This window comes from Myxocyprinus asiaticus, chromosome 21 (genome assembly GCF_019703515.2).
Source record: "Myxocyprinus asiaticus isolate MX2 ecotype Aquarium Trade chromosome 21, UBuf_Myxa_2, whole genome shotgun sequence".
Taxonomy (NCBI): Eukaryota; Metazoa; Chordata; class Actinopteri; order Cypriniformes; family Catostomidae; genus Myxocyprinus; species Myxocyprinus asiaticus.
The window spans coordinates 39,422,562-39,436,434 of NC_059364.1; the positions used below are offsets into that span (position 1 = coordinate 39,422,562).

General features: G+C 36.3%; 1 protein-coding gene across 3 annotated transcripts in view; it reads right to left on the minus strand.

Annotated features, from left to right (window-relative positions):
- Nucleotides 1-4,341: 4,341 nt before the first annotated feature.
- LOC127412407 (equilibrative nucleoside transporter 3-like) overlaps nt 4,342-13,873 on the minus strand; it is a 34,808-nt gene continuing 25,276 nt past the window's right edge. For all 3 annotated transcript variants that reach the window (XM_051648732.1, XM_051648734.1, XM_051648733.1), the window contains 3 exons: nt 13,354-13,580; nt 11,867-12,029; nt 4,342-6,754 (listed from right to left, as the gene is read on the minus strand). In XM_051648732.1, the coding sequence (XP_051504692.1) occupies nt 6,130-6,754; nt 11,867-12,029; nt 13,354-13,580 (1,015 nt within the window). In that variant the 3' untranslated portion in view covers nt 4,342-6,129. The remainder of the gene's footprint in view (nt 6,755-11,866; nt 12,030-13,353; nt 13,581-13,873) is intronic.

Sequence of the window (13,873 nt, forward strand, 5' to 3'; positions counted from 1 at the left end):
TGACATGTTTTCTTGCTCATATTCATAGGTCTGAATTTTGCATGATTAAATGTGTGTGCACCTTGAAATAGGTTTGATATTGATATATTTTGTCCAGTAGGTAGCACTGCTGAAGTGGATTGAGTCTTACCTGGTGTAGTTACTGGTGACCTTTAGCTCATTGATGGCAAGTGCCTGAAGAAAAACAGCTTGATTGTATTACTGCTAAAATATATATGAAAACTGCCATGACTGGATGATTAATACATTTTAAGCACTTACACTGTAGCCACATCAGAAAATTCTTTCGAACCATGTCGAACCATGAAGAAGATGAGCTACAACAGCAGAAGACCACATAGAGCACTTTATTAGGACCATAGTGTTCCTGATAAAGTGCTCAGTTTGTGTCTGTACTGTGTGTGTATATATATATATATATATATATATATATATATACACTGTATATATGATTAGATGAAATTTGCTTAAAAATGGTTTATATGTACCTGGTAATAGAATGGTGTAGTGTATCGTTCCTCATTACATTTTTTTTTTAACCTCAGGGTCAAGTCTATATGTAGGCTATATGTGACATTGCTATGAAATTGTCAAACAAAAAATAAAAAAAAATTCTCCAGCAGATGGCAACAGACACTCCTAATGCATGACACAAAGCAGCCTTTTCATAATTATTCTATTCAACTTTGCTTTTTAATGAATTAAAGGTAACAAAAAATGTGCCTATTTTATATAACAATTGAATGGTGTCATAAGCTAAGTGAGTTTTAAATCCATAAAGTCCCCCTAAAAATGTGTTCATAACTATGAAAGCAGTTAGGTTTAGAGGTACAACCCCAATTCCAAAAAAGTTGGGACAGTATGAAAAATGCTAATAAATACAAAAATGAGTGATTTGTAAATGATGGTGCTCCAAAATTTGCACATACCTGTCTGCATTAATGGTGGCCTCACAGATGTGCGAGTTACCCATGACATGGGCACTGACACACCCCTGGCCCATACAGACTCTGACTTTTGGACCTGATACTGATAACAGCTTGGATGGTCCTTTTCCTCTTTGGCCCAGAGAACACGACGGCTGTGCTTTTCAAAAACTATTTGAAATGTGGACTCATCGGACCAAAAAACACAGTTTCTTTGTTCTACTTTTTATCTAAGATGTGACTGAGGCCAGAGAAGTCAGCACATGAGAACAGTGTTGATGTAGAGCTTCTGCTTTGCATAGTAAAGTCTTAACTTGCATCTGTGGATGCAGCGGCGAGTGGTGTTGACTAACAAAGGTTTACTAAAGTTATCCCAAGCCCATGTTCATGATATCCATTTCAGATGATGTTTTTTAAGACAGTGACATCTGAGGGATCAGAGATCACACGCATTTAGAAGTGGTTTTCGTCTCGCCCTTTACGCACCGAGATTTGACCAGATTCCTTGAATGTTTTACCTATATTGTGCACTGTAGAGGGTGAAATGCCCAAAATCCTTCCAATTTGTCTTTGGGGAACATTGTTCTCAAAGTGCTGGATTATTTGCTGAAGCATCTGTTGGCAAATTGACAAGTCTCGAATGATCCTTGTTCTTGAAGGACTGGGCTGTTTTTGGAGGCTCCTTATATACTGTGACACGATTGCCTCACCTGTTTAACATCTCCGGTTTCACATTGCCTTGTTACTTTAACTCGTCAAATTGTTATTAGTCTTAAATTGCCCCTGTCTCAACTTTTTTAGAACGTGTTGCAATCATCTGATTTAAAATTACTGTACATATTAAAAAATAAATAAATACAATTCGCAAGATAAAACATCATATAATGTGTAGTTGTAGTGCTTTCAATATAGAAAAAGGTGAATATAATTTACAAATCTCTCATTTTTGTTTTTATTGTCATTTTGCATACTGTCCCAACTTTTTTGAAATTAGGGTTGTAGTTATATGTGTAATCATATATTTTAGAAAAGACAGGTTACACGAAGACTGTTCGAGTGTTACTCCAATATAAACAGAACACAAGGGTTTAATATAAAAGGAATTAATTTACCTAAAATTAAAAGTCATTTATTATCTAATACAATATTTAACGCCTCCCACCCCCAACACTCAATTCAGCATCTTTAGGAGAATTAAATGATTTATTAAAATTTAGAAGGCCACAAAAATTTTCTTTACTTCTAACTGAACTACATTGGCAGAGCAGAGCCTGAGGTCAGAGGTCACATTGGTGTTGTCAACCAGAACTTGACCTGATTTAACCCCTTAGGATCCTTCTGTCCGGCAAGAACATCTAGAAGCCTAAAGAAAGGCATATTAACAAATTAATGTCACATCTTGTATAGTGACAAATACAGGACATTCTCATACACAATAGCCCCAAAAAGTATTTAGACACTTCAGCCACAATTATAAGTGCATGAATTTCATTGAATGAAACAACAAATATCAAACTAAGTAGCATCTGTAAATAAATGTTGGTAGATATTTTCTCATAACTAACTTCACTTTCTGAGCCTTTTTTGCAATCACTTTTGACGGGGTCAAGGTGATTTTTAGTGGATGTATAAAGTCAGTTCTCTTCAAGTATACACAGGTGTAGTTTATCATATTAACAATGAACATGTTCCACTAACATGACAACCAGAGAGTGTCTTCAGTGCCTTCATTTTGAATCATTTAAAACCTGACAAACTTCTTTGTACATGTGCTAAATTTCTTTAAAACAAATGCACTGGGGCTGATATTTTGTTGTCTAATACAATTACATTACACTTTCAAATATGCTTTGATTGTCCAAACTTTTTGGAGCCACTGTATATTACAATTTATTTAAGAGAGTTTAAGAGAATTTTGTGCCCCAAATAAGCTGCTTTTAATATTTTCCATTACTTTTGTTTTAATATGTATGCTATGCTGCAGGTATACCTGTAATGGAAGAAGTAAAATGATGGAGGTCTGATTTAGAAAGCAATAGATCTACAGTAAGTGAACGTGCACTTACGATGTCTTTCCACTTGCAGCTTGGCCCATTATAGCATTCATTCCAGGGTTCATGATGCCACTGCGACAGACAGAAATAAAAATGCTATTATGTAATACAATGCATATTAACATTGACATTAAAATTGTTACTCATTAATAGTGTTTATTAAAACCCATTATGGGTTTATAAATGGCAAACATGATCTCGCAGGAAATTGGTGCGTTAATTTCCAATTTTTTTCCACCCAAATTTGAACCTGATGTGCCAAATTCCAGACAAGCACCACCATGCTAATGTTAACGCCCCTGTTCATAGATTTCGGAACTATCACTCCTGCGGATATGGTTATCGGCTGGTGTGATAATATCCAGACCTCATTTTTTTATTTTCCTAATACAAAATGATAAATAAAATAGCATTTAAATGGACTTTTATGTATTCAGTAAACATTTAGATTAAAACTAAGAAATATTTTTGCATGTGCCCGAGGACAGTAAAATTAAAGAAACAATGCTGCTTTTCATCCAAATGTTTTTATTATAGACTATAATTTTTATAGACAATATTGAGCCCCAAATAATAAAATTTTTTTTTATTTTTATTAATTAACATGACAATAAAATTACATTTAATATTGTATTTAAAGGGAATTTTAATTGAATTATTCAGTAAACATTTAAATTAAACTAAGAAAAATTATTTCCATGTTGCCTGGGAATGGTAAAATGGGTTTACAAAAAAACAACAAAAAAACAAAACAAAAACAAAAACAAATTCTGCTTTTTGTCAATGTTTTTATTGTAAATGGACTGCATTGAGCCCTAATTCCCCTTCAAATAAAAGATTAAAGTAAAATTACATTTAAATTGACTTAAAAAGGAATCTGAATTCAAGTATTGTGTATACATATATTCAAGTATATAGTATGTCCCTGGATACAGTAAAATGTGTAAAAAATGCTGCTTGTATCCAGGTGTTTGTATTATCAAAAACCGAACTGAGTCCCCAAATGATATATTTTTTATTAAAAGATGATAATAAATTTAAAATTGACTTAGAAATGAATTTGGATTAAAGTATTCAGTAAGATTCAAACTAGGAAAAAAATATGCCCATGTGCCTGGGTACAGTGAAATGAAAACAATACTGATTTTTATTCAAATGTTTTTACTACAGACTAAATAGAGTCCACAAACAATATATTTTTCTAATAAAAGGTGACAATAAAAATAAAATGTAACTTTAAAAAGAATTATTTAGTAAACATTTAGATTCAAACTCAGTGGGAACACTAAAATGGGTCAAAACAATGAAAAAATATTACATCAAATATAAAAGTATGGTAGCATTTTAATGATGAATGTCTTTATATATATAAAAAAAAAAAAAAAACGGCGAATTGCACTAATTGAAAAATAAAACACATTGCATTAACAGTGCATGCATTTATTGGGGATGCAATTTCAAACGGCTGTAAATTTAAGCTGTTAATATTTCAAAACATTTTGCATTAAAAATAGCCTAAATATTCAACTTCCAAAATTAAGTTCCGAAATATTCCTTTTTTTTTTTTTTCATGTTTATTATTTGAAAAGGTAATATTCAGTATATTTCGCTTTGCAAATTCACCAGCAAATTGGTAGTTTTGATAATCAATTAAACTTGAACAATAAACAAAGTCATTTTAAACAGTTTCTTCAGTTTGACACGCCACTTTACTATGTGTGCTATCTTCCGTTTGAATGTACAACAGTATCTGAGGCAGTTGCTAGGGCAAAGTGTTCCTGGTTTATGAGAAAAATTAGGAGCTGTAAGCTATTCAGGCTAATGGTTAATGTACACAATTCAAGTCTGAAAAGACTGTTTTACATCAACTTTGATATGTTATTGTTTTCATTGTTTTAGCATGTTAGATTAATCTTCCTTCTGTATTTTAAGCATAATGCAGTTGTTGACACCATGACTTTATCTTTTTTTTTTTTTTTACTTATTTAAATTGCATTCAAATCAGATGAGGACCAACAAATTCAAACTTAAACTGCTATTTATCTTATGTACATTTGGTCAACAGTGAATGCTTCCCCAGTCATTACACCCAGGAGGATATAACAGCGCTTTTCAGATCATTAAACCATGTATTTTTGAGTAGCTAATCTCTTGGCTAGAAATATTGCTTTAATTAATTAAACCAAGAAACAGTTGCTTTAAAGTAAAAGCACTGAAGAAACAAAATGACATTATTGTCAAGTTCAAAGTTAGTTTTGCAGTGTTGAAAATGAACAAAACAATTATATTTCTGTTAAAACCCCCATTTCCTTGGGGAAAAGGCTGTGGTGTTTGTTTATTGGGGGTCTGCAAATGGTCACAACTCCGGTACAGTGGGGGGTTACAGTGTGGTCTGCTGATTGGTCAGTTTAAATGTATCAAGACTGGATCTTTGGTACCACAATCTACAGTACCATTTCTATCTCTTGGTCTTCTTCACTCTGGTAGCATGCATTCTGGTTTCTACATATTTCATATATCCAATTTGTAAATATTGAATCTAAATTGTAACCATCTCAAGTAATCTTTTAAGACCTTTTTAATCCATTTCTAGTTTAATGTCACTGTGTAAACTATTTACATTCAAGTGCTACAAATTGTATTGCAATAAGGTAATAATAAGGTTATAAGCATATTTTGCTATTCTAACTGAGTATTTCTGTTGTTGGTATAAGTAGCAGAAGGTGGTAAGACAAGAAATGCAGTTTTATTCCATCATGCTGTTAATAATTCTTTAGTCACTTCGGCATTCCTCCAGCTGATCAACTTCCATAACTGATTTATAAAAACTGACTTCCGTCCTTAGACAACAATGCATGTGGAACTTCGATAACACTACTAATCAGAGCCGAATATGATGACACACAGATTGTTATAAAGGAATGAAATAAAATAGCATCCCCCACCACCCCCAAAAATGCAAGCACTGTTAATGCAATGAGTTTATTTTGCAATTGAGCGTGCTTTTTTTTTTTTTTTTTTTCAAAGACATTTGTCATTCATATACTTCCATAAAGTTTTTGGCAACAGATAGTTCTTGGGTGCTGTAGTGTAAATGATCCGTGCTGTGGCACTTTTTAAAAGTCATAAAGGCAGCCAGTCATTGCCACTCAGATACAGTGAACCAGTGCCACAGAGAAGGCTGATCCGACAGCTAGCCCAAGCGTGAGGAAGAAGGACATGATGACACCAGCAGGCTCTGCCAGCTCCCGCGGCACGACTTTAGGCCCATAGATCATAGGCAGCGTGCCCAGGTACCCGTTGGAAATCCCCAGCAGGCAGATGAACACCACGGGGAAGAGGTCATGTGCAAAGGGCACGTTGTGTAGGTGGTACCGCGGCTGATAGTTGCACAACATGAACAGTGGAACAAAGACGGTTCTGAGGAGGACCAGCAGTGGAAGTTTGCGACTGGTGGGTCCCGGTACCTGGAGCCAGGCGGTGACCTGACGGCCGCAAAAGTCTGCGACGTTGTACAGTAAAAAACTAGTGACAGGCACAAAGTAAGTGGAGGTCAAGGGATTTCCAGAGTCTTTATTCACTGACTGGATTCCAGAGGAGACCGCGGGGAATATCATGATGGAGATGAAGAAAACGTAGAACACGCAGAGGCCTAGCACCCAGGTCTTCTTCAGGATTGGCATGAGGGGTGGCACGGACGCATTTGTAGGGTCTGAGCTGCTGTTGTGGCTGTTAGACCCACTACAGGGTATAGAAGCCACTTCCAAGTAGTATCTGAAAGACAAAGACAGAAAGAGAGAGAGAAACATGTAAATACAACGTGTAAACGACGATTTGTTTTGGCTGATCACTGGTGATCGGATCATACAAGACCGATGTTAATATCAGCTATAAACAGGGCCACTGAGGTGACATTCAGTTTTCACAGCAGGGTCCAGGGACAGAAAGAAAAGGGTGAATAAACCAAACAAAAACCTCAGGGGATCCTCTACAAAGAGATTATAGATTCTTCTATTCTTTAGGTATGCAATGATGTCTGCAAGAAGGGAAAATAGCTATGCATGCCTGTTAATCCTGTCATGGCTTGTTTTCCTTGTGTGAGAAAAGCCGTTGGCAGGTTTTTAACTTGAATTTAACATTGTCCACTCATGTCAAACAATGTTTGAGTCTAAAGCCAACTGAGTGAATATCATGAAGACATGTCTGGGTCATATTTCACAGCTAATCCATAATTTAAAAAAATAGATATTTTGCATAAAGAGAATGAAGTCTATTTTTAGGACCCTTGAGATTTTTTTCCTTGTGGCATTATTTTCATGACAATTAAGCTCATTTTCCCCATCAATTCTCATTAATGTAATGTAACAAATCTCTTTCACATCATGCTCTCTTTCTCAAAATTATGATATCCTATATTACTAAAATTGTTGGACCTCATTTATTTTATGTAAAAAAAAAAAAAGCATTGTGCCTATTGAATTCTTGGTTCAAGTCGGACAGAGCAATATAAAAGACTTGAGGTTCAGTACGTTTTATTATTCACTAAAAAGAACAGGCTAAGTCTTTCATTCGATAGAAAGTGCTGTATGTTTGTTGTGTAGATTCAAAAGAACCAAACCATAAAGAACCGAACCATAAGAGTCACACGTTCAGGAATAACACCATCTACACCGGACGCGAGTGGTGCGTCGTGTCAAAAGCAATAGAACCCCAGTACAATCAATGAGGCTATCTACACTGGAAGTGTCAGTTTTGGCGTGTCCATCGTGGCGACAGTAAACGGGTGTCCTGCATATGCTGACGCTACTTATGTCAAACACACAAATAACCGGTTTAGAACATTTGGGTCGAACAGTCCAGGGTAGACAGCCTCAAGCCATTGCGTCGCGTCAGTGGACGTGCCCGGTGTAGACGGGGTGTAAAAGGCTACACTAGTCACACTGTAGATCTAAATGAAGCAACTCACTAGAGTCTTTCGTTCAGGAATGGGACTACACTGGTCACACTGAATGTTCCGTGCTTGTAGCGGTGGAGTATTTTAGCGGTTCCTTAGCGGTTAACGAAACCGAAAGTGATGAAAACAATTTGGTTCCGGTTCCCAAACCTGATGCCCTTGAAATTCCCATCATGCACTTTGTCAGCTAGTAGAGCATCGAGTCAGTCGTATCAATCCTAAAGGAGAAAACCTTGTCATATTTATTTGCTCATTTGAATACATTTCACAGGTGAATAAAATAAATAAATTTTACTTTTCAAAGCTGGTGTTCCCAGCATGCAACGGGTCTGAATAATTAATGAACTTGCATGGTTTCACTGTTTGCAAGTTTATTTACATCGTTTTTATTGTTGAGTTTGGTTACTTCTTGTTTTGTGAAGTCTGAAGTACACTTTCTACTCAGAGTTACCCGTTCATGATCAAAAAAATATCTGTTGATTGTTACCTTCATTGTGTTTTGTGCACCAAGTGTTCAGGTCTGCGTGCGCTGATCTGTATTTTGTTTCTATTCACAGCAATGCAAGGTGATGTTGTCTAATGGACCACATAGTATGTATTTAGCTTCTCTGTTCAAGGTGTTCATATATCATGTGGTACATGATTAAACATGTGTTTACACTGCATGCCCAATTATTAGGCAAGTGAGTATTCTGATCTTATTATTTCCATGCAAATCTTCCAACTCCAAACCATATAAACTTGAATGCTTATTGGATTCAGTCATTTTCAGGTGGTATGTATTTGTGTAATGAGGGAGGGTGTGGTGAAAGTGACTAACACCTTATATCTAGGTGTGCATAATTATTAGGCAGCTTCATTACCTCAGGTAAAATGGGCCAAAAAGTGATTTAACTGACACTGAAAAGTCAAATATTGTAAAATGCCTTTCAGACGGATGCAACACTCTTGAAATAGCTAAACTATTGATGCGTGACCACCGGACAATCAAACGTTTTGTTGCGAATAGTCAACTGGGGCGCAAAAAAACGCATGGAGAAGAAAAGGCGCAAATTAACTGCAAAAGACTTGAGAAGAATTAAACGTGAAGCTACCAGGAACCCATTATCCTCCAATGCTACCATATTCCAGAACTGCAACCTAACTGGAGTGTCCAGAAGTACAAGGTTTCAAGTGCTTAGAGACATGGCCAAGGTCAAGAAGGCTGAAACACGGCCACCACTGAATATATTCACAAGTTGAAACGTCAAGACTGGGCAAAGAAATACATGAAGACAGATGGACAGATGAAATGAGAGTGACTCTTGATGGACCAGATGGATGGGCCCGTGGCTGGATCACTAATGGACACAGGGTACCACTTCGAGTCAGGTGCCAGCAAGGTAGAGGAGGGTTATTGGTATGGGCTGCTATCAGGATGAGGTAGTTGGACCTTGAGGTAGTTCGAGTTGAAGATGGACTGAAACTCAACTCTCAAACCTACTGCCAGTTTCTGGAAAGTACTTTCTTCAAGCAGTGGTACAGGAAGTAGTCCTCAGCATTCAAGAAGGCCATGATCTTTATGCAGGACAATACTCCATCACATGCATCCAAGTACTCCACTGCTTGGCTAGCCAGCAAGGGCCTCAAAGATGCCCAAATAATGACTTGGCCCCCTTCCTCACCTGACTTAAATACTACTGAGAACTCGTGGGCCCTTCTCAAACGTGAGATTTACAGTGAGGGAAGACAATACACCTCTTTGAACAGCATTTGGGAGGCTGTGGTTGCTGCTTCAGTGAAAGTTGATCGTGAACAGATCAAGAAACTGACAGACTCCATGGATGGAAGGCTCATGGCAGTTATTGAAAAGAAGGGTGGCTATATTCGTCACTGAATATTTTTGAAAGGCCAAAAATGTTACTTAATTGTCATTTTGTGTTACTTATTTGTTGCACTTACTCTAAAAATTGAGAATAAACAATTGAGTTGGGAGAAATAATTTTTGTAATTTAGTTGCCGAATAATTGTGCACACTTATATATTCCCCTGAGAAAGACAAAACTCACTTTTTCTTTGTTAAACATTCAGGTTTGAGGTTCAATAACATTTTGGATTGACTGAGAGCATTGTGTTTGTTCAACAATAAAATTTATCCTGAGGAATACAATTTGCCTAATAATTGTGTACGCAGTGTATAAGCAAAGTTTAAAATGTGAAATGAAAGTTTAAGTACCACGTACATCAGATTTGTAAGTAAAATAACTTTTTTAACTGAAATGTTTAAGTTAAATTTACTCACTTTAATATTATGTCATGAAGTTAAGCAGATTTTAATTAATTTATACCATTTAAATGTACTTAGAAAAAATATACAGTACTGTGCAAAAGTTTTAGGCACTTAAGATGTTTAAAAAAAAACATTTGTCTTAAGATGGTGTGTCAATTGGAAATATAAATGTTAGACTCCCAAACATTACTTTTGCAAATAGAAAAGATTAGAATAGAAGAACAGGGAGCCCTGCAACAGATGTCATGGCCCCCACAAAGCCCCCCACTGAACATCGAGTCAGTCTGAGATTACATAAAGAGACAGAAGCAATTGAGACAGCCTAAATAGATAAAAGAACTGTGGAGAATTCTCCAAGAATCTTGGAACATCCTATCTGCCAACAACCAAGAAAAACTGTGTCCAGGTGTACCTAGGAGAATTGGTGCTGTTTTAAAGGCAAAGGTGGCCACACTAAATATTGATTTAGCTTTTTTATGTTTACTGGACTTTGTATGACATTTAAGTGATAAATGAAAACTATTTATGTCATTATTTTTGAAGACATCCTCACTATGCAACATTTTTCACTAGTGCCTTAAACTTCTGTACAGTACTGTATAAAAATAGATAAAACAGATAAAAATTAAGTAAATATTATTAGTAATTTTTTTCAGTGTGGAATGGTTGTGTTTAGGCTGTGAAAGATATATTTATTCTTATTGTTGAACATAATTATGTAAATACAGAACTCTAGTGCCACCTAGAGGTGACTCTGATTGCTGCATTCACTCCAAGACGTTTACCACATTAAAGAAAAAGTTCACCACCAAAAGCATTATTTATTTATTTATTTATTTTGCTATATTGAATGTGTTCCTCACACAAAGCTATTGTATGGCTTCAGGACACTTGGAATATAGTTCACGAATATAAAAGAGTATTTTATGGACTACTTTTATGGTGATTTTTATGAGCTCAACAGTATTCACCCCATTCACTGAGTTGATTGTGCTAAACTTCTTCTGTTCCAATATTTTGGTCTATTCTTTAATATTTGCGCATTTTGTACGGAAAATCAAACGGAATTGAGTAATCTTTTAATTCTATCAATAATTTAACAAATGCTATATTTTGACAAACTTAAGCATATTTAAATGTCATTTAAACCTTTTATTTAAATCCTACTCTTGCAAAAAATGATTGTTTTGAGTGAAGAAAGTCATATTGGTTTGGAATGGAACGGGGGTGATTCAATTATGACAAAATGTTAATTTTTAGGTGAACTATTCCTTTAAACTAAATCAAAGTGAGCACCAGTAATTTCCAGGCTACATCTGATGGCAGTGTGTTAAAAGTATGCCACATCAGCAACTGCTGATCTCTACGTCACAACTGTGTCATGAAACTGTGGTTTGACCCCAGACCAGTGATGAAACTCATGGAGTCAATAGCAGCACCACAGATCCACTTTCTGCTCTCACTCAGTCCTCTCTCAGCAAAAAACACAGTGTGAATATCATGCGTTGTGGTTTTATAAGAGATTAGCAACCCTGTTCCTCTTGTATTCATGTGGTCAAATGTACAGTGTAGTGAAATGTTCATTATGGTGATGGGAGGTATGATGGTACATACAGCCCTTGCACTTGTCCATCTGTGCTACATGTTAAGGAGACTCACTCACCGTGAATAAGCCAGTCTGGGCAGCAGCAGGTACATGAAGATACAGAGCAGAGTGAAGACATCAGCGGTGAGGAAGTAAAACAGTGCACTGTTGGACACATCACTGGCGGCAGCCAGATCCACTATTGAGGCCACTGCACTCAACGTGCCACCCATGGCCTGACCTGAACACAAGACAAACAAGCTTAGCGTTGTGAATACTATTTAAGTTGTGCTAGTGGCACGCAGGAATTTTTTAAAGAAGGATAGACGGTCAATTCGGTCATCACTGACTCAACCTGTATGGCTTTCTTCTCTAGAACACAAAATAATTTTTTTTTGTAGAATATACTGGCTGCTCTTTTCCATATATTTAAAGTGAATGGAGACTGGGGTGTCAAGCTCCAAAATGACTTGTGCGCTATATTCCAAGTCTTCTGAAGATAGCTAACGTCAATGACATAGGGGAACAAGACACGCGAGAATCCAAAGATGTTTGACGTCAAACCTAACATGATGCGGCATATTTGATTTGAAAGCTGCGGCGGAGGGGAAGATTTTCAGTCAATAATGACTTAAATTTAACACAAAGCTATCGTATGACTTCAGAAAACTTGAAAATTCAGGGCCACATTTATGGTGCTTTTATGGAACTTTTCGTCATTTTGGATTGGTTTGACAGTCCCAGTCCCCATTCACCTTCATGATATGGAAAGAGCAGCCAGAATATTCTTAAAAAAATCGAAATCCCTCTCAAGGCAAGTCAGTCTACTCAGTGGCTATCTTGGAAAGGCTCCTGAGCAGCTATTTTCTATAAATACAAGCTCCTATCTACTTGAATGGGGAATGACCGAAATCTCCAAAATGGCTGGTGAAGATTACGATCAAAGAACATATTTCAAATCAGCAGTAAAATCTGACAACACTGGTATCATAAATTGTGACTGTCTCTTTTTACCTGAAAGGTGGGACTTTCTTTTTCTACACCTGCCAATGTCTCCCATTCACTTTAATTCAAGTGGTCCATCTCAGCTAAACTGTTTCTGTCAAAAATGTCAGAATTTTCATTTATGGGTGAACTATCCCTTTTAGGGGTGGGTGATATAAACAAAAAATGTATATTGTGATATAGACATTTCTGGTCAAAAACTATATACTTTTATTGAAATATGATATTTTGTTATGGCAAGTAATTCAAAAACATCTGAAAAAATAATGACTTTTTGTAATGGTAGACCTGTCATTGATATGAAACAACTCGATAAATAAAATATTATTAGTTTAGTAATTAGCAGTAATTAGTTATTTTTAGTAATCTATTTTATCTACTCTGCACCATTTGATTGATCTAAGCAAAAAACTAAAAAAGTGCAACCTTCTGTACTATGCGTCTGCATTTTACTAAAAAATTCTAACCAGTTTACACATTTCTACCAGTATATTTATTTAACCGGTATATTGCCAACCTCTAGTCCCTTTGAGGATGAACATTCAGAAAAGGAACAGTACCTGATATGAGTGCTTGAGATATCCTCATGGGAAAGTGGCCACTGATGCCAAACACACTGCCACAGAAGATGTTGGATGCTCCACTGACCAGCGACACACTAGCTAGTGTTCCCTCAAAAAACTGGATCCTAAAGCCAGACACGTCCACTTTTACCAGCACTGTGGTCACCACAAACACAAGCAAGATCACGAACAGAGAGAAGAGGATCCGCACCTGAGAGGACAACCTGAACAAAATACACATACAAAAACATAGTCAACAAAATATTGTTTATTCAACTTTAATGGCCTTTGTCACAACCTGCATCACAGTTACAGCAGTTTATAAAAGCACCTAAAACAACGCTTCACATGCCAATTATACTATCCTCATAATCAAACTAGATTTTTACTCTTTCTGGAGAAAACAGAGGTGCTTGGGAGTTCTGCGTGGTTGTTTACTGGCCTCAAAAGAGCCAAACCCCAAGTCTCTGTTATATTCTGGTCCCTAGATAAGGCTCACTACTTCAATATAAGTCTA